A 22,455-nucleotide genomic window follows, 5' to 3' on the forward strand; every position below is an offset into this window, starting at 1 on the left:
GCGGTTGGTTACTAGGGATTTCTGAGCTTACACTGGAGCCAACATATACCAGCACAGTACTACACATTCTCTTCCACACTTTAGAAATGTAGATGAGGCCATGCACAAAAACATAAATCAAGACCTCTGTGGGCTTTCAGCACCTTGGACAGCTCTAGAATATATAGAATGAAACATAGATAGCTCATATCTAAACAGTAGAATATATAGGTATTTATTTAAGCATTTCCAAATTTCCTTTGTATATTAGCAAATGTGCACATTTGATTGGAAAAAATATAAAACATAGGACGTAAAACTAGTATATTTATTATCTTGAAATGGATTATTAAAAGACTAGTCAACTCTGTTTCCATTTTATTTTCCCCTAATTTATATAAACAAAACTCATAATGACATCATCATCCTTTCAAGAAGTAAACGCTGCAAGAACAATAAAGCGTTTCCTCTTTGTTGCATTTTATATTTAATTTTGTACTTTTTTTTAGTGTCACCCTGTTACAGTGATTTTCTCTATAAACAATCTAAATAGTTATTTTAAAACCCTCTTCCTAATAAGACCACAATGTAATAATGGCCAAATGAATTCTAAAACTGTCAGCATGGTTATTGTCAACCCTGTTACTTTAGTTATATTCAAACATATTACTTTTCATTCATTTAGCTTAAAATGTAAATATTACCTGTTTGAAATGGAAAAGACACCCAAATGATAGAATGACACTTCTGATATTATTTTCCAAACAAGGGGGAAAGTATTAAGGATACGACAAATGCCTTCTAAAACTCGCAGAACAGACAATGCTCTGATTATGAAGAGCTTGAAATGCTGTATAACAGTGTCTTTGTTTTGGATTAAATACAAACTTGCTGTCCAGTAGCATGTCCTTTATGAGGTTATGCAACACTTGATCTTCGTTCCCACCTGATAAACTCTCAAGTTTATATCACTTTAATCTTATTATCCTGTTATACTTTGACTTCAAGAGATCCAAGCACTTAGCCACTTAGCCTTGCAACAGGAATAACTTGTCATACTTGGGGTGTTCACACCATAGGTTCTTACCCAGGCATTACCACACATGCCCCCCCATGACGTAGCTCAGCTCATTGATGTTGTTCATGTCCTTTCACTGACTGCAGCCAGTTACCGTAAACAGTCTTTTGGAACAGATATAGCCACAGTAGACTAAATGTGTCCATGCTAGCTAATCCTCTTTGATTCCGTGATCCCAAAGAGTCTGGAGTCGTCCGGGCTTCAGAGACTCTTTAAAGGTGTTTTCTGCCTGATGAGCGGAAGAGCATGCAACGCAATGGATGGCGATACAAATTCTTGTTGCTCTATGTAAGTAATTACAACCCCTATACATACTGTAAGAAAAACTAGAAACCTGTACAAATTCATACTGTTACAACATTGCATACATGTCAAATGCGTTGTAGTTGCATAAACGTATGTTGTATACAAGATAATACAATTGTTTAAATTTGTTGATTATTTCTGAACCAATGTGATGTATGAGGTTAGACTGATTTGTTTAGAATGTTTTATGTTTTTTTGTTTTTAGGATTTTATTAAGGTGAAAATCAGTGTTTTAGTATAACTGAGATCCTATTATAGTTAATATTTTGAATAGATTTTGTTTTCATTTTAATTTTAGTTTTAGTGATTTTTCTATTTTTGTCTATAGTTTAGTCTTCATTATGTTAATACTTAAACTTAAACTAAATGAAAATAAATGTTGCTTTGGCAACTAGCTTTTCTTGTTAGTAGCTAGTAGCTTTTTTTTGTTAGAAAAAAAGTTAGTGGCTTTTTTTTGGCAACTAACTTATTTTCAATAAGTTTTTTTTTTTTTTTTTTTCAAGTAATACATAATACAAAAAATACATTTTATGGTTTTAGTTTTAGTTTTCCACAAATTTGAATATTGTTTTGGACCATTTTAGCTTAAATTTTTGTGCCTCCCCATTAATGAAGCCATTGTTAAGACTATTTTACAATATAATTTCTCTGTTTATGCATGTTTATAGAAGAAAAACAGTGAGTTCTCTTTAGCGGTGTTCCATTTTTCTGTGCTTTATTGATAGCATAGCAGTACATAAACGCATATTTAAGGGGGCTATATGTAATAATTTTCATGTATCAATTTTTTATTATTGCCAATTTGTGAAGTTGTGAGCTTATAACGAAAGTTAAAAAAACGAGACCTTCCCCGACTTCCTAGGTTGTCTATGAAAGCCTGTAGACAGATTTTTATGTGAAGGACTCGGGACGTTTTTGCCGGGAAAATTGAAAGGATGAGAAATATGCGCGCTCCCGAGAGCATCACTTCCGTTCAATGACACGAAATGAATGTTTACAATGTCCAGGAAAATGCAGATAGAGCAATTCTGTAGGCTACTGTAATGTCAAGTTGTCATTCAAAGAAAATTGAATAATTCAAACTACAGTCTAATTAATTCAAACTGTCGACATGATGTCTGTGAATTGCAGAGCTGGTGAAAACATATCCACATAATCGCTACGATCAGATGCTTACTTAACTGCTTTTTGCTTACCGTTTTTATTGTGTGTTTATTTTGTTTTTGAGAGGAAAGCAGATATTTACATAAACGTCCCTCTCAGTAGCGTCTAGATGATCGTTAACACTATGTCGCTGCAAAGGTATTTCCAACTTCTTTTTACTTCCAAGCAAAGAACAAAAAAACAAAAACAAAAAAACTTAAAAATAACGCAGTGAGTACATCGGGGCTTAGAGCTATATCAAGCCTTCGTTATGTGTGCACGAGTGCGAACACGAGCGGTAAGTTCCTGCCTGCAGTTCACTTAACAGCCAGCGGTATTGCCAATAACAAGGGTTTCTGAATTCTACAAACAGTATAGCCCCTTTAACCCTGAGATGTGGCTCAAAATGTTTAACAACACAAGCTCTGTTGTCTAAAGAGAACCGTGCATCACTTAAATGTGTTTGGGCTTGTGAAATGGCAGTGAGTGTGCTTGTTATTGCTGTCAAACTCAACTCTCATCTCTTTCTGCTGTGACAGTTTGATGTTGTCGTGGACTTTCTGAAGAACACTGGACTCTGCGATGTCCATTGAGATGTGTACTTTGTTATAATCAGCTCAGACTGAGACAGGACAGTCATGAGTGCTGACACAGCTAACAGGGTGGATCTGGACCCTGATTATAATGCTGAACTGTCCGACATGGTAGCAGCCATGAACAGAATGACCCCTCCAAATGGATGCAGGACCACCCCACATCGCCTCAATCTCTCGGATCGCAAGATGTCACTGCAGGAGCGATCAAGTTCTCTGAATGGCTTCACCCCACGAATAGCCAGAAGACCCACTATTGAATCGAAGCGGGTGTCTATCTCTGATGGTGATGTGAGTTGGGCATGAGATTTTAGACTTTTGCAGCATATTTTCCTCAGACCATCAATGAGGATGTTCAGCAAAATATGGCATTGGTACTGAAACTCATTATATAAGGGCTGGCACAATATCAGATTTTCACTACATGATTATTGTGGATAAAATAATTCAGGATATTATCGCAATTTCCACACTGAACATCTGATGTAGGATTTACTTTGAAACAAAGTTTACTTAATGATAATGATAATTACTAGTACATTTCATACAAAGAAATGGTAATACATTGAATTATACATGAAGTTTTATAGTAGAAAGACTGAAATAGTAGGCTATTTTCTTGTAAAACATATGTTATATACAGTGGGGAGAACAAGTCTTTGATACACTGCTGATTTTGCAGGTTTTCCCACTTGCAAAGCATGTAGAAGTCTGTAATTTTTATCATAGGTACACTTCAACTGTGAGTAACGGAATCTAAAACAAAAATCCAGGGAATCACATTGTATGATTTTTAAGTAATTCCTTTGCATTTTATTGCATGACATAATATTTGATACATCAGAAAAGCAGAACTTAATATATTTGGTACAGAAACCCTTGTTTGCAATTACAGAGATCATACGTTTCCTGTAGTTCTTGACCAGGTTTGCACACACTGCAGAAGGGATTTTGGCCCACTCCTCCATACAGACCTTCTCCAGATCCTTCAGGTTTCGGGGCTGTCGCTGGGCAATACGGACTTTCAGCTCCCTCCAAAGATTTTCTATTGGGTTCAGGTCTGGAGACTGGCTAGGCCACTCCAGGACCTTGAGATGCTTCTTACGGAGCCACTCCTTAGTTGTCCTGGCTGTGTGTTTTGGGTCGTTGTCATGCTGGAAGACCCAGCCACGACCCATCTTCAATGCTCTTACTGAGGGAAGGAGGTTGTTGGCCAAGATCTCGCGATACATGGCCCCATCCATCCTCCCCTCAATACGGTGCAGTCGTCCTGTCCCCTTTGCAGAAAAGCATCCCCGAAGAATGATGTTTCCACCTCCATGCTTCACGGTTGTGATGGTGTTCTTGGGGTTGTACTCATCCTTCTTCTTCCTCCAAACACGGCGAGTGGAGTTTAGACCAAAAAGCTCTATTTTTGGTCATTGGCAAACTTCAGACGGGCCTGGACACGCTGGCTTGAGCAGGGGGACCTTGCGTGCGCTGCAGGATTTTAATCCATGACGGCGTAGTGTGTTACTAATGGTTTTCTTTGAGACTGTTGTCCCAGCTCTCTTCAGGTCATTGACCAGGTCCTGCCGTGTAGTTCTGGGCTGATCCCTCACCTTCCTCATGATCATTGATGCCCCACGAGGTGAGATCTTGCATGGTGCCCCAGACCGAGGGAGATTGACCGTCATCTTCCATTTTCGAATAATTGCGCCAACAGTTGTTGCCTTCTCACCAAGCTGCTTGCCTATTGTCCTGAAGCCCATCCCAGCCTTGTGCAGGTCTACAGTATTATCCCTGATGTCCTTACACAGCTCTCTGGTCTTGGCCATTGTGGAGAGGTTGGAGTCTGTTTGATTGAGTGTGTGGACAGTGTCTTTTATACAGGTAACGAGTTCAAACAGGTGCAGTTAATACAGGTAATGAGTGGAGAACAGGAGGGCTTCTTAAAGAAAAACTAACAGGTCTGTGAGAGCCGGAATTCTTACTGGTTAGTAGGTGATCAAATACTAAATCATACAATGTGATTTTCTGGATTTTTTTAGATTCCATCTCTCACAGTTGAAGTGTACCTATGATAAAAATTACAGACCTCTACATGCTTTGTAAGTAGGAAAACCTGCAAAATCGGCAGTGTATCAAATACTTGTTCTCCCCACTGTATGTTTATAACAAATAAAACAATTCACCACTGTGAAAAATCAAGGAGAAAATAAATAAACAAACAATGCTTTAACTTTTCATTAATCTTTAACTTTATTTTTTAAGTTTATTTTGTGTCTCTTCTTATTTGACCAATGATTAACACACAAAATATGAGTGAAATTACATTTTTTAAATATCGCTATATTGTGACACCCCTAACAAACATACTTTTCTACCTACAGGACTGTGTCCAGCTAAACCAGTACAAGTTAAAGAGTGAGATAGGAAAGGTTGGTTATTCTACTTAAAATCCTAAATTATTTTAAATATTTATGATTGGTTGGCTAAATCACACATGCATAAATATAAACACATGTTATCTTTTTAACCTTCCTTTTTTACACAGGGTTCATATGGGGTGGTCAGATTAGCATATAATGAAGATGATGACCAGTATTATGTAAGCAAATATGTGATCAAAACATGATCATTTGTAACATATATAGTAATAATTAAAATATGTATTGTGTTATATTATAATGACTAAATTCTTACAAATTGCAATAAAATGGCATCATTTATAATAATATATTTATTGCAGGCTATGAAGCTGGTATCCAAAAAGAGGTTAATAAAGCAGTTTGGATTCCCAGGTAAGCAATACACATTTACATTTTAAACTTGTGACTTTTTTCTTCTGAAGTTTTGTCTCAAGTCTGCAGAACATTAATAGTAACTTGTGTTGGTTGTGTAGGGCGACGTCCTTCCAGAGAATCCAATGGATCACAAGAGAATCTTTTAAAGCATTCTGGCCTTTTGGACAAATTATATAAAGAAGTCGCTATTTTGAAGAAACTAGACCATCTTAATGTTGTTAAATTAGTTGAGGTGAGTTAGATCTGTACTGTTTCTTAGAGAATGTTTCACTATACAAGTCAAATAGTAGTTACTTGCTGTAAAGTATAACTGTATCTGTCCTGTGATTTTAACTGAAGGTTCTTGATGACCCAGCTGAGGATAACTTGCACATGGGTGAGTAATTCTGTCAGTCAGCGATATAGAAGACTTTGCTTTTTACTCTTTGATCTGTTTTTCTAATTATTCTTTGTGTCCTTTTCTCAGTCTTTGAGTTGGTACCTAAAGGGTGAGTATTTTTACCTACAGGTCACAGCCACACTGTAATTAAGTTTTTCCTTAGTTAGATTTTTCTCTCATAATTTGTTTTACCTGACCCTAGTCCAGTGATGGAGGTCCCTACAGACACTCCGCTGACAGAAGAAATGGCCCATTTCTACTTTAGGGATGTCATCCTAGGAATTGAATACTGTAAGTTTCCCTAGTCTAGGGTATTTTAGATAGTCTTGTATTTGCCAAATGGCATCTATAAACTGAGCTTTGGTGCTATCTTTGTTTCATGTTTTATTTTTTAGTGCACTATCAGAAAATCGTACATAGAGACATCAAACCCTCAAATCTGTTGCTGGGGGATGATGGGCACATCAAGATAGCAGATTTTGGTGTCAGTAATGAGTTTGAGGGGAATGATGCTCTCCTGTCAAACAGTGCAGGAACACCAGCTTTCATGGCACCCGAAACTCTGACTGATCGGGACCTGAGATTCAGTGGAAAGGTTAGAAGACTTCTAGAATATTCTGGTTTACATACAGTGAAGACATTGGTTCTTTATCATTTACAACGACTCTCATTGGCTTCAGGCTCTGGACGTATGGGCAATGGGAGTGACGCTATTTTGTTTCGTCTTTGGAAAGGTAAGACATTTACCTGTGTATTTATCACAACAATACAATATTATTTTTCAAACATAATTATTCAAATACAATATGTTAATATTTTGTTGTGCAGTGTCCTTTTCATGATGAATACATCTTAGGCCTGCATGGAAAGATCAAGACTATGGCAGTGGGGTTCCCAGACAAGTGAGTCGCAAACACTGATAATAAGCCATATTACATACATTTACATATTTGGCAGACGCTTTTATCCAAAGCGACTTATATTGCATTCAAGCTAAAAAAAAAATCTTCTTGGGAATCAAACCCAGTTTGGTGTTATTCGCACCATGCTCTACTGTTTGAGCAACAGGATAGCTTTTCTAAACCATGATAAGAAAATATGCAGTCAGACAAAACGCATTGTTTTCACCACAGAGTAAAAAAAAAGGTAATTGTGACTTTTTTATCTCACAATTCTGACTTTTTTCTCGCATTTCCATGTTTAAATATAAACTTAGAATTGCAAAATGAATTTATTATCAGAATCAAGTCACAATTACCTCAAATACCGCTTTCATGCTGGAAACATACTTCCATACTAATTTATTCAGAAATACTATTTGTATTAACTACAGTCACAGAATAATTTAACTAAAATTTTATCTTTTTTTATATATATATATAAAATTGATATTTTTGGTGCTGGATGCTTATTTGTCAATACAGTGTTTCAAGATTACATGTATCTTCTTGTGGAAGAGTGGCACTTAATGAAAATGCTTAAAAATTGTTTTAATGTAATCCTTAATGTTTTTATTATATTAATATATAGCCAAGATTTTATTCATAATATAGCATAGCCTCTTATTGCTTAGTAGTTATATAGCTTTTCAATACATTACTATATGTACTCAAAAGTTATCATTTTGTATCTTTACATTAAAAAAGGTTGCATTTATTTAATCAAAAATACAGTAAAATCAGTAATATTGTGAAATATTATTACAATTCAAAATAACACTTTTTTTATTTGAGTATATTTTGAAATGTGATTTATTCCAGTGATGCAAAGCTGAATTTTCAGCATCATTACTCCAGTCTTCAGGGTCACATGGTTCAAATTTCAGGAGCCAAGCATGTCTTTGAAATAGAAATGTTCTGTAACAATGTAAAAGTCTTTTTTTTTTTTTTTTCATGGATAAAAAAAAAAAATCTTACTGATTCCAAACTTTTGAATAGTAGGATTTGGAGAATAGATGGATATATAGTGGAGATCCATACTTAGACACTCACAGGTTATTGGTTAAGGTTAAGTCCCCCTTATTTACTCAGTTAATTTGAAACAGCCCATGTAATTATTTTTGTATTATTTACACAGGCCTGTGATCAGTGACGGGTTGAAGGAGCTCATTACCAGAATGCTGGACAAAGCCCCAGAAACTAGAATCACATTACCAGAAATAAAGGTAAAATCATAATAAAAGATTGCTGAAGATTTTTAAAATGTACATTTTAGTATTACTCTGTGTAATCTGGTCTCTGTGGGCAGTTGCACCCATGGGTGACGCTGGATGGCACGGATCTCCTGCCCCTGGAGGAGGAGCACTGCACAGTGGTGGAGGTCACTGAGGAAGAGGTGCAGAACTCTGTCAAACTAGTTCCCAGCCTGTCTGCTGTGGTGAGTACGTCTGAGGGAAAAAACAAGGAAAAGTTATTTTAAACACACACAAATGTATTCAAAATTATTTGACAAAATTTCTGATTTAGCCATCTATCAAGTCGGCAAACCAGTAATGCTAAAAATTCAAGTTGTATTCATGCTGCATGCTTTTGAAAGAAGGCTCTTATGCCCAACAAGTCTGCATTTATTTAAGCAAAAATACAGTAAAAACTACAAAAAAAAAAATCCAAAAATTAAAGTGTCAGGTTTTGGTGTTGAGGGAGGAGCGAGGACTGATGGGCTTTTATTCAGAGTAAAACTAAACAAAAACAGTAGGGGGAAAACACCGTCTAGTGGCGAGGTGAGGCAAGGCACATCATACGACGTCCTGGCACAAGACAGAGAATAAATAGGGAAGCAAATGAGGAGGATAACGAGGGAGGACATGTGGGGTAATTGAACTAATAATCAGGTAATGAGGAGGATGGAGTCAAGACACTAGACAGGGGAGCACATTGCACACAGAAGCAAACATGACAGAAGCCATTTGGCCTGTTGAATGAAACTACCTGAACAAACTCTGAGGCCCTGTTTACACCCGGTTTTAAGATGCGTTTTGGTCGATCGTATAACAAGTGGATGACGCTAAATACAGGTGTAAACGGGGTTTTAAAAGTCTTGAGCTTGTCCAGTTTCGACCACTTCCAGAGGTAGTCGAAAACACATTCGACCGGATTGCTTTAAACACTCATGTGGTCAAATGTGTTCGAACAGCCACAAAAGACTTCCTACTCTCCGCATACTGACCTAATGCGTAAACATTATGGGAAGCGCTAGCCAGATGGGATTTAAACTTTGTCGGCTGGAGACCCAAGTTTGGTTTGAAGACGAAAAACATGCCAAACACAATGTTGTCTCAATATTCCTGATTTCTAACAGATCTTGCGGCTGTCAGAGCAGAAACTAAAGCTGATGCTCTCAGTCTCCGTGCGCGTTCATATGTAAATTGCATAGACTCTTCCCTCGAAGAAATCAGGACAAAAGTGGTTGAAAGTGGACAAAAGAGACGGCTTAAAACACCAGGTGTAAACGGGAATGTGTCTCCCTCGTCTACTTTTGATCTGATTGACCAAAGCGCATCTTAATACCAGATGTAAACAGGGTCAGAGTAGGTTTAGAGTTGACAAAACCTTACAAATCCGACCAGGGGCCTATACCATAAAGCCGTTTTGGTGGCTAGTCAGGTAAGGTACGTTTCAGTTTAGTTTGCGCCAACCCTGGTTTTTAGGCACTATGAAAGCAGCTCGGCTTTTAGCGGTGCTCAAACCAAAATTGGACCAGTCACTCCCCCACCCGCCAGTAGGCGATCACGAACAGACTGAGAGGGGCCCGCTTCCTTCAACTCTCACTGGGCCCCACCCCATGCTTGGGACGGCCCTAAACAGCATGAATGCCCGGACCTCAACACTGAACTGAAAAATGAAACGGACAGGAATGCCGTGATCTGGACGATTTGTGGACCAAAAAGTCCCCAGTTGTGGTTCTGTAATGTAAATATGTGTAGTTATTAATAACATGGTTTACAATTTGTTTTGCACTGTATTTTAAGATCCTGGTAAAATCCATGCTTCGGAAGCGCTCCTTCAGTAACCCCTTTGAGGGCAGCAGGCAGAACAGGTCCATGTCCGCCCCTGGAGGTCTGCTCGCGTAAGTCCACCACTGCATGTCATCGCTTCCTACCGTATGCAGGTACTCAGAATACCTGTGACACTGATATGATGCTCTTATTTCTCTCCTTAAATTCTGCAGGGATATGGCATTGTTTCGCCCTTTAAGGTATTACACAATAGACCTCACTGCTAATTTTAGTATTTCAAACTTAATGCTCATGATTGATTGTGTGTTTGCACTACATATTCATTTTTTGATGGTGTGTGTCTTCAACAGCAGAGGGAGTAACAATAACGGGAGCAGAGAGGGGGAGCTGGAAAACCTTATTGAGGATGAAGCTTTTTCATGAATTTGCTCAAATCATTTGTCAGATTGGTCCAGTTGTGTGATTAGACTATTTTGTTTCAATCTGCATTGCAATCTTTTTTTAAAACAAAATCCTATATACTGGACAGCACGATGTAAGGGTTTTGAGGTAGGCCTACCTTTAAAATAAATATAATGCTGGTAATAAGTACCTTTTAGTTGAGTAATATTTGTGTTTCATTGCATTTAAGTGCCAAATTTAAAGAGATTTAGATTTAAATGCATATTTAAAAAGATATCCGTGCATCTGACATTAGTATATAATATGGCAGCAGCAGTGATGACTTTGCTGTGCAGTGGAAATCAGCAAAACTTTGTATGAGATGTATAGAAGTCTGTGTGTTATATAAAAGGTCTTTATGCTGTCTTATTGTCATTTTGAGCTCTTGCAGTTATACTGTGTCTGTAGTTTGTGTAGCTAGGACGTTACAAATTTTTATTTTGCACCAATTGTGAGTTTGTTTTTCTTTCCAAAACTACTTTAATACTACTACATACAGTACATACACACACACACACACACACACACACACACACACACACACACACACACACATATATCCTAATTATAGGCCCCTTGGCTCCTTTAGTGTGCACTATTAGTAATCACTATAAAAGTCCTCTTGTGCCTCCATGAGGTTGTTTTCTGATTAGCAACACAAACCCCAGGGACTCTGTGTGTGTCTCTTTTTCAAAATAACTGTGTAAGGGAAATTGTATATCAGGATAAGAGCTCCATTATGGCCCATGTGTCAACGTATAGTGAAGTTCACTGTTGATTCTCTTTAATGTTATGATGACCCCCCTTCAACAGTCCACAATTGAGCAATGGTCTTTATTTCATTACAACTGCAATTTCAGGTTGTATTAAGAACTTAATTATATCAAACATAGGCTAAGTGTTTTTATCTGTGAAAGAGCGTTTATATTAGCCAGATTTTCTGAAGAAAATTCTAATGGTTGTTGGCAAGTGTGCTTTGCTATGCGGTTACTAGGGTGTTCTAGGCATTGCTGGGGTCTCGGCGGTTGCTTGTGCACTTCAGTTTAAATGAAAGTCTATGGGATTTTATCCACAATGCACCATTTGAGTTTCAGCCCAGTAGAAGAAGAATATGGCAGTTAGTAATAGCAGTTCCACTAATTAACTTTATTGTTCAGCTGACGCAATAGACCTGGTCTGATATATGGCCCATTATTATAATAAAACAATTTCATTTAAATAAACTCTTGTGGCCAAATAAACTATTGGTTGATGCATGTGTGCGTAAGGATAATCTGGAATCAGTAGTTGGCTTCAGTTCTTATCTTTATACACAGTTCTTATCTTTACTGCCTGTACAGTGTCAGTCCATTACACTGAAGGGAAAACACAAATGTAAGGAACTGAATGGAATACATCACTTTGTCTTACTACAATTGGCCCTTTGTACTTTGCTTTGCCCTGACTAGCACAATGAGCTGTAGGGTGGTAGGCATTGATATATATGCTGAAAGAATATGAAAAAAATGGGCCATTTTTATATCAGAGCTTCAGCCTCATGGGTAATTCAGGACACAGGATGCAGGCATATTCATTTGATGTGTATTTACCCACACACTTTGTGTCTCCATAGTATTCCACAAAAAAACTACCAAAATGGTGTAATTATCGTAGACCGGGTAATCCCAGTGTGTTCAATTTTTATTTTTATTTTGGAGGGTTTATTTTTTTTTTGGTCTTTGTGCTTTGTCAAAGCAGGGGTCGTAATAATAACAGAAAAGTGCAACACAATGGTTTTCTCCTTGGCACCTAAATCTTTTGAAAGCACTTTACATTATGAAACCTTCAGCCTTCAAATCCAAACAGTTTTTAGTTTTTAATGGCCATTTTATCTGTTGTCATTTGAGCTATTCAGAACAGAGAACATGAACAGGGTGTTCTCTTACATAACTCACATTCTCAACCAGTTGATAGTGATCTGACTGCATTTGAAATTTATTTCAGTTTCTTCCTGAGTGACGCTTGACAGCAGTCAGTTGACTTCGCTTTGTCAATATTCAGATTACAAGTTTACTCACCTAACATATGGTAAGCATCCATGTGATTACCTGCAGTCGTATTTTACTGGGTGTGTATGTATTTTCAAATTGCAAAAAATTTAGTGTACACTTAGTAACCTAAGGTTACTTTTGTTGACTTTGAAAGCCAATATTTAGTGCAAATATTTCTAGAGCACAACAGACCCGGTTCTAGGATTGGGTGACTTACACACTGTACTTGGTGGGGCACCATTATCTTGGTTGATTATAGGTTTTTGATTCATTGCAAAAGCATTTTTTGCAAACTAAGAATGATTCACATGTATTTGATTCAAATAAAATGAATTTAAAGGATGTTTTAAAAATGATTTTCTCTAATGCAAAAAAATTAACTTTATTTCACCAAAAGTAATTTGAAAAAGCATTATACAGACATTATATATATTGAGGTAATAACATCACCCTTGCAAGATCTGCAACATAATAATTAAAAAAATATATTTTTTTTTTTTTTTTTTTGTGTGTGTGTGTATTTTAATTTAAGCAGAGGCTCTGTTCTTTCTGTTGATAAATTACATGTTGACAATCAAACAAAATATTCTGGGGGCAATGACAGTTTTGTGAAAATTATAAAAAAAAATACTGGCGGTGGCTGGCAACGTTTTTTTAAATCACTGGCGGGGAAAGAGTTAAAAACAATTCCTCATTCAGAAAAAATGTTCAAATCACCAATGCAATGCCATAAGGCTGTACAGCATTAAATTGTTGTATTTTCATTAGCAACCCGAGCTGTTATAATATAAATAACCTTTCCAGGCAGGCAGTTGGTAAAAACCGTGAATGGGAGGTCAAAACCATTGGTAAGTGCTCTTTATAGTCTTGTTACATAATGAAAGACTAGTGGAAGGGTTGCGGCCTCTTTTCCCTTTGGACTATTCAGAGACACTTCTGTTAATATTGCCACTGCTCTTCAATGCTTCAATATAAAGGCTGTTGCAAAAAAATCTAAAAGGCCCCTTTTTATTTGAATAAGGTTCATAAGCTCAAATGTAGGCTATATTTTTTGTCATTTTTCTGTGCATTCAAAACATGATAGCTAAAAAACTGTTTCTGTAATCTCATATCTGATCCTATTTGCTGCATTAGTAAAAATTAAGATCATTATCTCATCTGAAGTGTGAAATATTCAAACACTAATTGTGGCCTACAGTGAAACTGATGTGTGTACGTGCGAAGTTACACACAACACAGCCAGAATAAAGAAAGCTTATTTAATGTATAATCAGATTTTGAGAAAAAAAAATGGGGATCATTTGAGCGAACCAGAGTGACAAAAATAGTGAAAAGTCCCAGTGCTGTTCAGCTAAGAATGCCATTTGGCCAATCAAATTCGAGGACTGGAACTACAGTGCGTGTTGCGTAATGCTACTGAGACAACTAGACATTAGCTTTAATATATTTATTAATTGTCTTCAAGCTTATACCACAGACCCACAAAATGATCTACCTAGTGCCATTCTAAAATGTAGAAGGCAGCTATATATTTTCATAAATTAATTCCCAGACCCAACTTATAATGTGAACATTGTTTATAGTTATGCATAAAATATTTTCTAAAAAATGATTTACTGTCTATCTTTATAGTACTGTTAAATTTATTATTTATTTATTTATTTTAGTTGAATTATTTAGTTAGTTTAATATTTTTATTTTACTTTGACTTTTTATGAAGATGTGTTCAGTGTTTTGTTTGTTTGTTTTTGTCCATTCAATGGAACTTAATGGACAGAACTGTCTGGTTACCAGCATTCTTCAAAAATATCTTCTTTTGCAACAGTCTTACAGGTTTGAATCAACCATCAACATGAGGGCAAGTAAATGATGACAAAATTGTCATTTTGGGGTGAACTATCCCTTTAAATATGCATCTTTAAGTTGTTCACCTGAGTTTCCACTGTTATAATTTACCAATGTTTTTTATCGAAATATATATCTCAGCATCTTCTGTTATTGATTTGGAACTCATTTCCACAATAGACAGATGGGATCTTAGGCTGAGGAACATTACAAATCCTTGCCATTCGGCTTTATGCAGATGGTACAGTGTGTTAATAAATGTTCTTCTCTTTTCTTTTCTCGCCCTTGAGGGCCAGACGATTGTACCTTAGAATGTCATGAAATCAATTAAGCATTGATAGAATAAAAAAAATAATACTTCAAGTATACATTTTGAGGTGACAGATCTTCAGCTGGCTATAGCCTTATCTGAACAATTTAACCAGGGCAAACATGTTCAAATATTACACGCTTTCTATCTTGCGTCCGATCATAATGCAGCAGAAATGGCTTGCTCCTTTAGTCTACATGACAGAGTCCCGATGTGAACAAGCAGAGACAGGTTTCCCTTGAATTTTAATGGTGTCTCTGATGTTCTGATGTTTATCTCTTTGCAGGTTGTTCTAGATGTCTGAACAGTGCCAATGGGAAAGGGGATGTTTTGTCTCCAGCCCTAGCAACATGCACCGGATTGGTGGATATGACAGCTCACGCTGCCTGCGATTGGCCGTTATTGTGGAGCATTTTGAGCAGAGAAATTCATCTCTTGCTCTACTGGGTGTGGGTTGGTGTAGGAGGCTGCAGCAGAATGCTGAAAGAGCCAGCAAATCAGGCTGTAAGTTTGTTTTACCTCCGCAATATGAAAAAGAAATAGAATAAATGCAATGAAAGTGTCATTTCAGCTGGTACTCGTGCAGTTTATGTGGCAGCCACACATCAGAAGAGATCCGAGTTTAGCATCAGCGAGATCATTTTTCTGATAATTAGTCATGCAATTCAAATGGAAATGACTAAAGGCATGCAGGTTTGTCATGTGACCTTCAAAGGAAGAAAGTCAGCCATATCTTTGCCGTTTCTTCCCATAAAATCATTTTTAATGCATGCATACTCAAAAGCCAATAATATGGTCCTTATCAAGGCACATTCATACTGTATGTCAAGCACATTATTATATTTTTGAGAGGCGAGTCTGCAATGCAGTGCTGAACACTAATCATGGATAGAAGGTGCAATGCAGAGGAAAACCATTTGGTCTTCTTTAATTCAGTTGAGGATTCACCACGGTGTCTGAACCTGTCAAATAATTTACAAAAAAATGACAGGACTTGGAATTGAGCACACTTTGCAAATATGAATTTGACTTTGGTGTAATTCAGCATTTTGAGTAATTGTTCTGTTTTTTTAGATGAGTAAATAATAGAGGAACAATACACACAACCAGCATTGACATGATGCATCTATGACTACTTGAGTTTGTTTTTTCTGTCTTTTTATTGTTATAATTATTTTGGCTCTTGTGCAACTGCTACATAGTTATTCACATTCAAGATATTGTCACTCAGGATACAGCTAAAAGTAAAAAAAAAAAAAGAAAAAGAAAAAGAAAAAAGAAATTGAAAGGAAAAAAGGCAAATAAATGATTTTAAAAATACTGCCAAAGACAATGTATGGTCCATGTTCTGAATCGGTCACGGAAACACTGATTCGGTAACTTCACTTGTTTAAACCACACGTTCAATGTGCATAATATGACAAGAAGAGCACTCATATATTGTTCAGAGAGCAAAACATTGCTTAACAATGTCATGGTTACAATTTACCAAGAAAAACGCCGGTACATTTAGGTGATCAGTAGTGTTTTTCAAAAGTCAGCCTAGCTAAAGAAAAAAACATTCCATGTCACAACGGCAACGCCCATAACAGATCGATTTATTGTTAACAACCACAATTTTGGAATAGCAAATCAAAATGAAAACTGATAAATTATAAATAAACAATAAGAAGCCAGTTTACTCTTCAATTATAGGAATACATAACATCCAAGATATAAGTTAATAAAGTCAAGCTATTGTATAAATACATCACCAGCATGCACAATATTGAATCATTGATAGTATCGTTGTAATTATCTGACACTGACGAAACAGTATACTTGGCAAGTGCAAAAATAAATTAAACACAGAAGTAAACCACAAACTTTGAAGCTGCAATATTTTTCCTATTTTTTTTTCTTTCTTTTTGTTTTTTTAAATCCAGATCAGTCTCTGCCTTTTCCCCAAACTGTCCTTCAAACAAGTCAATGGTTCCAGTAGTATCAGACTGATTATGATGATTATATGACAGTGACTGAACTTTATCTGTTTTGGTGCATTCAAAGAACACAATTTCATTCGCTGCACTTCCGTCTAATGGCTAATTGAATTTCCAGTTCAATCAATTGAGCGCAAACAAGATGATTCGAACAGATCAACTTGTGACTAATACTGGAACCATTTAATACTATCGTTATCCTTCGAACACCACCTAACCCTCTTTTGAAATGCATTTCTACGACCCAAAACATAAATAAGCAGCATCCCTTTGAAATACATCAGTCCATATGCCAGTGTGAGGCTGCCATTCCCAACCAACAACGACCGCTTCCGGCTGATTGACTGACATTTCAGTGGTTTTGGCAAATGTCAAAGAGAACCAAGAAGAGGGAGGCCCATTCAACTATATATATTTCTGTATATATTCAAACTAGGACTTCAGCCCCCCTTTACCACCCTTGATATTTTTTTCTTTTAACTCGTGGAAAAATAAAGAACTGCTGCTGCAGAGGAAACCATGGCAAAAGCTGCTGCCAAAGTCCACCAGCCATTTTTATGTATCTAGATAGAGAGACTGTCTACTTTTAATTGTTGCCCTCCCCAGCCTCATCGTCTTGCTGGTCACTCGTCCACAGTGTTAAGTTGTCTCGGAGGAGCTGCATGATGAGGGTTGAGTCTTTGTAGGAGTCCTCATTGAGGGTGTCGAGCTCAGCGATGGCGTCGTCGAAGGCTGTCTTGGCCAGATGACAGGCCTGCTCCGGAGCGTTCTGGATCTCGTAGTAGAAGACGGAGTAGTTGAGGGCCAATCCCAGCCGGATGGGGTGGGTGGGCTGCATGTGCTCTTTGCTGATCTCGTGAGCCTCGTTGTAGGCCTTCTCGGAGGATTCCACCACGGTGGAGCGCTTCTCGCCTGTGGCCACCTCGGCCAAGTAACGGTAATAGTCTCCCTTCATCTTCAGGTAGAAGACCTTGCTCTCGTGCTGGGTTTCGCTGCAGTTCTTGATCAGGAAGTTATCCAACAGGTTGAGCACGTCCTGGCACACGGCCTCCAGTTCCTTCTCAATCTTCTCGCGGTAGGCCCTCACCATCTCGATCTTCTTCTCGTTGCCATCCGCGGAGGTCTTCTGCTCGATGCTGGAGATGACCCTCCAGGACGAGCGACGAGCGCCTACCACGTTCTTGTAGGCGACCGACAACAGGTTCCTCTCTTCGTTGGACAAGGCCTCGTTCAGCTCGGTTACCTACGAAGGAGGCAAATAGAACGCGTATTTGAGAAAAGAGACGTAAAACATCCAACAAGGTGATTACGGATATGCTTTCTTCATAAGTTGAGCAAATTTACATTAAAGTCGGCATGAAATCAAAATGGACAATTCTTGTTGTTTTGTGGAATATTGCAGTGTTTATTATAAATGATATATCCGTGCATACTAGGGCCGCACGATTAATGAAATCGCAAAGGCTGCGATTATTTTTTATGAGCAGCTTGTCAGTGACGTATGGCTCTGTGATCAGTAGTAAACGCTGGTCCATCTGAAAGCACTGCGAGTTTGAAAAAGCAGCACGCGTCAAGCATCTTTCAAAACATGAGAAGCATTTATGAACCTCTTGTCCAACAAAAGACATAATTTAATAAATCAATCAAAGCATTTCATTCTTCTAATTATTCAGCTACAGCGATCGATGCCCATAGGGATTTCCTGGAATGACACGTGTTGTCTACTTCTGCGGCGGAGCATTTTTGGCGTGTCTGAGTGAGAGCGCCCTCTAGCTTTCAGATGGAGCAACATCTACTACCGATCCGCCGTGCTGCACTGACAAACTGCGCATAAAATAATCGCAGCCTTTGCCAAATATTAAGCCCTAATGCATAATGTTATTTAATTTTTTTCATGTGCTCTCCTAATCTTTAATCAAAATAACTTCCTCTCCCTCTTGCAGCGACATCTCTTCTCTGATGACGTGTTTAATGGCACAAGGGCGATAAGGGGAAAACCTGTCACTCACATGAGATCGACCAATAGCAAACCACAAATCAATTCTCCTTTGACAAAATCAAGTCCTGCCCTACACTTTTTCTCATTCGAGAAACCGTTTCACTCGGATATACATCGCAATAGGGAACAAAACTTCCAATTTCATGCCGACTTTAACATTAAAATGAATGTACAATGCTTAATTTTTCAGTTGCATAATGATAATATCCACACAGAGCTTCATCAGCTGGCTGAATCCATTGTGCAGCCATGAGCTCAAGTTATATGCCAAGTGCAGTTTCCATGGCAATAGTCTCATTTTGTACAGTAGTCCAACTCTATCTAGCGAGATGACGGAGCACTAGCGCTACACAATGCACTAGAGGTGAAATCACTTCAGCTGAGAGTGGGGGCAGGGTGAGGATAGGGGGCAGGGGCGGGAGGCGAAATGTTCCCACATACCCCTCAGGGCAGCTGCAGTGTAAGTTAACACGATCTCTGTGTGGCAGTTCATGTGTTATGGTGGCCTTCTCTCTGACCTTTCTCTTACCAAACTGGGACTAACATACTACGTATGTAAAACTAGGCTGATTCCATATTTTAACAAAAATCACTCATTTCAACTACAGATTTCCTTCTAGTCACAATGTCAGAACCTCTTTGTGGAGCACTAACATAATATCACATGTGTTTTCTGTAATGATGAAGGAACTGTATGTGCAATTAAACACTTTTCAAAGGCCATGTGCCTCAGATCAAAGTTTCTGATTTTAGATTTCAGCTAAAATTATTCCCTCAGAGTACAAAGAGAATTGAATTCAAAGAAAAAGATCAGAGTAGAAAACAGGAACAGTGGTAGGACAGGAAGACGAGACTCATAACGAAACACAAGCAGGAGGATATGAAAGAGTTTTATTTAAAAAGGAAACAACAAACGTATAGCTATTTATGTCTAGGTACACAAGTTCTGTGCAACACAGATTTGGCATTCCTCTCAAAAACAGATAGTAACGGGTAGTTGTGGTGGGTGACGGGGTAACCTTGTTACTTTGGTAGCCGTGTTGAAATCAGATGCAAATTTTTACACATAAGGAAGCCATTCACAAATTTTAAGTAAAAAGCCGGATGATCTTACTCAAATGTGAAGTTTTAAGCTTGGCCTATTGCTGCTCATCTCTTTAGCTGAATGCATCAAGATAATGGTAATGGAAGCCTGTGGGCACTTACCCATCAGGTCTGTGGTGGCTAAATGGGCTTTTATCCATGGGACCAAAGTAACTAGAGTCAAACTGCTTTTAAATCTCCCCCACAGATCCATGAAGCTAAAATTTCCTGTCCGGTGTACAAAACAATCTTTGCAAGGATGGGAACCTTCCCTTTTAACAGTCATTTGGGATTTCGATCAAGGTAATATGGCGGTAAGAAAATATATCCATTTTAGCAAAATTGATCTGGCAGATCTTTGCAATCAATACACTTATTGTACATTTTGGTATTCAATTGAGACTTTATTTTATGTAAAAATATTATTAAAATATTTATCTAAATAGGTTGTAGAGTAAAAAGCGTTGAAGTAGACACATCTACATGCCATTTGTAATTAAGTCAAAAATGTATTGCCATGGGCAAGAAACATTCAATCACTCAAGAAATAAGAGAAGAGATGCTAGATGACACCCCTCCAGAAAAAAAAAAGCATGATGTCAGCACTTGACAAAGCAGAAATGGAGGGGTCCTCCTCAATCTCCATAAACCTATGTAAGACTAGAGTCTCCTGAATGCCCTCACTCAGATGGGAATATAGTCAGGATGCTGACGTGAAGAAGTGTTAGAGCTTAAGATGCAGATGTTTGCTCCCCCCTCGAGAAGCCCTAAGGCCTCATGATTTCGTTATGGAGCCCTGTATGCTCACCCCTAAAACACTGTTAAAAATTTCAACAGAAATAATATTAACTAGAAATAAACACTATTGAAGAGATACGTTTCCTTCAATAGGCTAATATATAAATCTGTGGGTTTAGAACAAGAAGGAATCATGGACCTTACTGAATCATGGACCTTACTGCAATATGACAAGGATGGAAGATTCTGGAAGGAATGCTGCTGCCTCTAACGTTGGTTTAGAGGAAATATCTTAACAACTCCTATATGTAGAAAATTAATATGGGAAGACATAAGCAAATTATGAGAATGCGTGAGGAAAAAAAAAGGCATTTTGAATTGATATATGCTGGTGATGGAAAATGAATATCTAATGTATTTATGACAATACACTAATGACAGCAATGACAAAATGCCTATTTCTTGTGTAAATTCAAATACTATCCAACACTGCGTTTATGACCATGAATATGCATTATGTTACGAAGAGCAACGATTTAAAAAAGAATAAAGTGCAAACTAGGGATTTTCTTTTTTCATTTTTTTTTTTTTTTTCATTAACTCTGAAAGCTATGTTGAAACAGATCTTTATACATTGTCATGTGTCGTCTCATTCATTTGAGTGTGGCTTCGGGTAAGACAGGAGGCACCGCCCAAGATCCAGACAGTCTACACCCGATCCACTGCACTCTCAATAATACAGCTCTGATTTATCATAGATCAACACCCCCCAAAATATTATACGACACCATATTAATGCATTTCGTTACATGCAATATTTTTCTGTCACTTCACCCATGTGGTCTTTCAACATATTACCCTACCCCTTTTCCTCCAAATGCATCGAGCTTACAGTAGGCTATGCATAATACGACAATTATATCACCATATTATATAATATAGCCTATATTCTAGAAATAAATTGAAAGAATGACTTACCGATTTCATGGCTGCTGCCATATCATCATATCTCTCTGCCTGTTCAGCCAGCCTGGCTTTTTGAACCAGCTGCTCGCGGTCAACCATGTTGGATGGTTATGGTTTGGACGATATAATTTGTTTTTGGGGAAGAATTGGTAATATTGTATGAGCTATGCGGTGTAATTGACTGAACGAGAGCTTGTCTGCAGCTGTTCCTCGCTATCTGCGCTCGTGCCGACGGGCCACCCTCGCCCCTCCTCAAGCGCTCGAGGGCTACGTCAGGGTTCTATAAACGTGGGTGCTATGGCAAGCTGCTACAACATTTCTAACGGTTGCTAAAACTAGCAACTATTGATATTTCTTTTTTAAACTAGCAACTATTGTTATGTTACTAGCACATTTTTAATTATTAGTAAGCAATCCAACTAGTATATTTATGTATTATATATAGGCTATACACACTGCCGTTCAAATGTTTGGGATCGGTAAGATTTTTTATGTTTTTAAAAGTAGTCTCTTATGCTCACCAAGGCTGCATTGTTGTTGTTGTTTTTTTAAACAGTAATATTGTGAAATATTATTACCATTTAAAATAACTGTTTTCTATTTTAATATATTTTAAAATGTAATTTATTCCTGTAATCAATGCAAAGCTGAATTTTCACCATCATAAAGGCTGACTTCTGCGTTGGACCTACACCCTGTGGGCTACACGTTGGTTTTCATTTACCGCTCTGAATGGTTGGCCACGTTGACACGCAATTACCATAGACAGTAAAAGAAATGGATACAGCGACCCCATAGACTTCAACGGAGAAAAGTGAAGCAAATTAGAAGCACTCACTTCCTGA

At 37.6% G+C, this 22,455-nt stretch overlaps 2 protein-coding genes across 2 annotated transcripts; one reads left to right on the forward strand and one right to left on the reverse strand.

Annotated features, from left to right (window-relative positions):
- The first annotated feature begins 1,015 nt into the window (after positions 1-1,015).
- On the forward strand, positions 1,016-11,475 carry camkk1b (calcium/calmodulin-dependent protein kinase kinase 1, alpha b). The gene is made up of 17 exons (XM_079885079.1): positions 1,016-1,345; positions 3,046-3,390; positions 5,472-5,519; positions 5,636-5,689; positions 5,831-5,882; positions 5,984-6,117; positions 6,225-6,261; positions 6,352-6,373; positions 6,467-6,555; positions 6,660-6,859; positions 6,945-6,998; positions 7,093-7,166; positions 8,341-8,428; positions 8,512-8,640; positions 10,232-10,329; positions 10,432-10,458; positions 10,570-11,475. Exons 2-17 carry the CDS (start codon positions 3,145-3,147, stop codon positions 10,640-10,642), a joined length of 1,425 nt encoding a protein of 474 aa, XP_079741205.1. The 5' UTR covers positions 1,016-1,345; positions 3,046-3,144; the 3' UTR covers positions 10,643-11,475.
- A 4,948-nt stretch (positions 11,476-16,423) lies between these two features.
- ywhag2 (3-monooxygenase/tryptophan 5-monooxygenase activation protein, gamma polypeptide 2) lies at positions 16,424-21,868 on the reverse strand. The gene is made up of 2 exons (XM_079885080.1): positions 21,623-21,868; positions 16,424-18,067 (listed from the first exon to the last, which is right to left on the reverse strand). Exons 1-2 carry the CDS (start codon positions 21,707-21,709, stop codon positions 17,411-17,413), a joined length of 744 nt encoding a protein of 247 aa, XP_079741206.1. The 5' UTR covers positions 21,710-21,868; the 3' UTR covers positions 16,424-17,410.
- Between the last annotated feature and the right edge of the window lie 587 nt (positions 21,869-22,455).

Source organism: Squalius cephalus (genome assembly GCF_949319135.1).
Source record: "Squalius cephalus genome assembly, chromosome: 11".
In the NCBI taxonomy this organism is placed as follows: Eukaryota; Metazoa; Chordata; class Actinopteri; order Cypriniformes; family Leuciscidae; genus Squalius; species Squalius cephalus.

What these genes read in the sequence shown, in the direction of transcription:
- camkk1b (XM_079885079.1), top strand. Translation starts at nt 3,145, where the DNA reads ATGAGTGCTGACACAGCTAACAGGGTGGATCTGGACCCTGATTATAAT. An exon ending in TGAGGATAACTTGCACATGG is followed by an intron (nt 6,262 to 6,351) that starts GTGAGTAATTCT and finishes TCCTTTTCTCAG; the next exon opens with TCTTTGAGTTGGTACCTAAA. An exon ending in ACCTGAGATTCAGTGGAAAG is followed by an intron (nt 6,860 to 6,944) that starts GTTAGAAGACTT and finishes CATTGGCTTCAG; the next exon opens with GCTCTGGACGTATGGGCAAT.
- ywhag2 (XM_079885080.1), bottom strand. Translation starts at nt 21,709, where the DNA reads ATGGTTGACCGCGAGCAGCTGGTTCAAAAAGCCAGGCTGGCTGAACAG. An exon ending in TGGCAGCAGCCATGAAATCG is followed by an intron (nt 18,068 to 21,622) that starts GTAAGTCATTCT and finishes CCTCCTTCGTAG; the next exon opens with GTAACCGAGCTGAACGAGGC.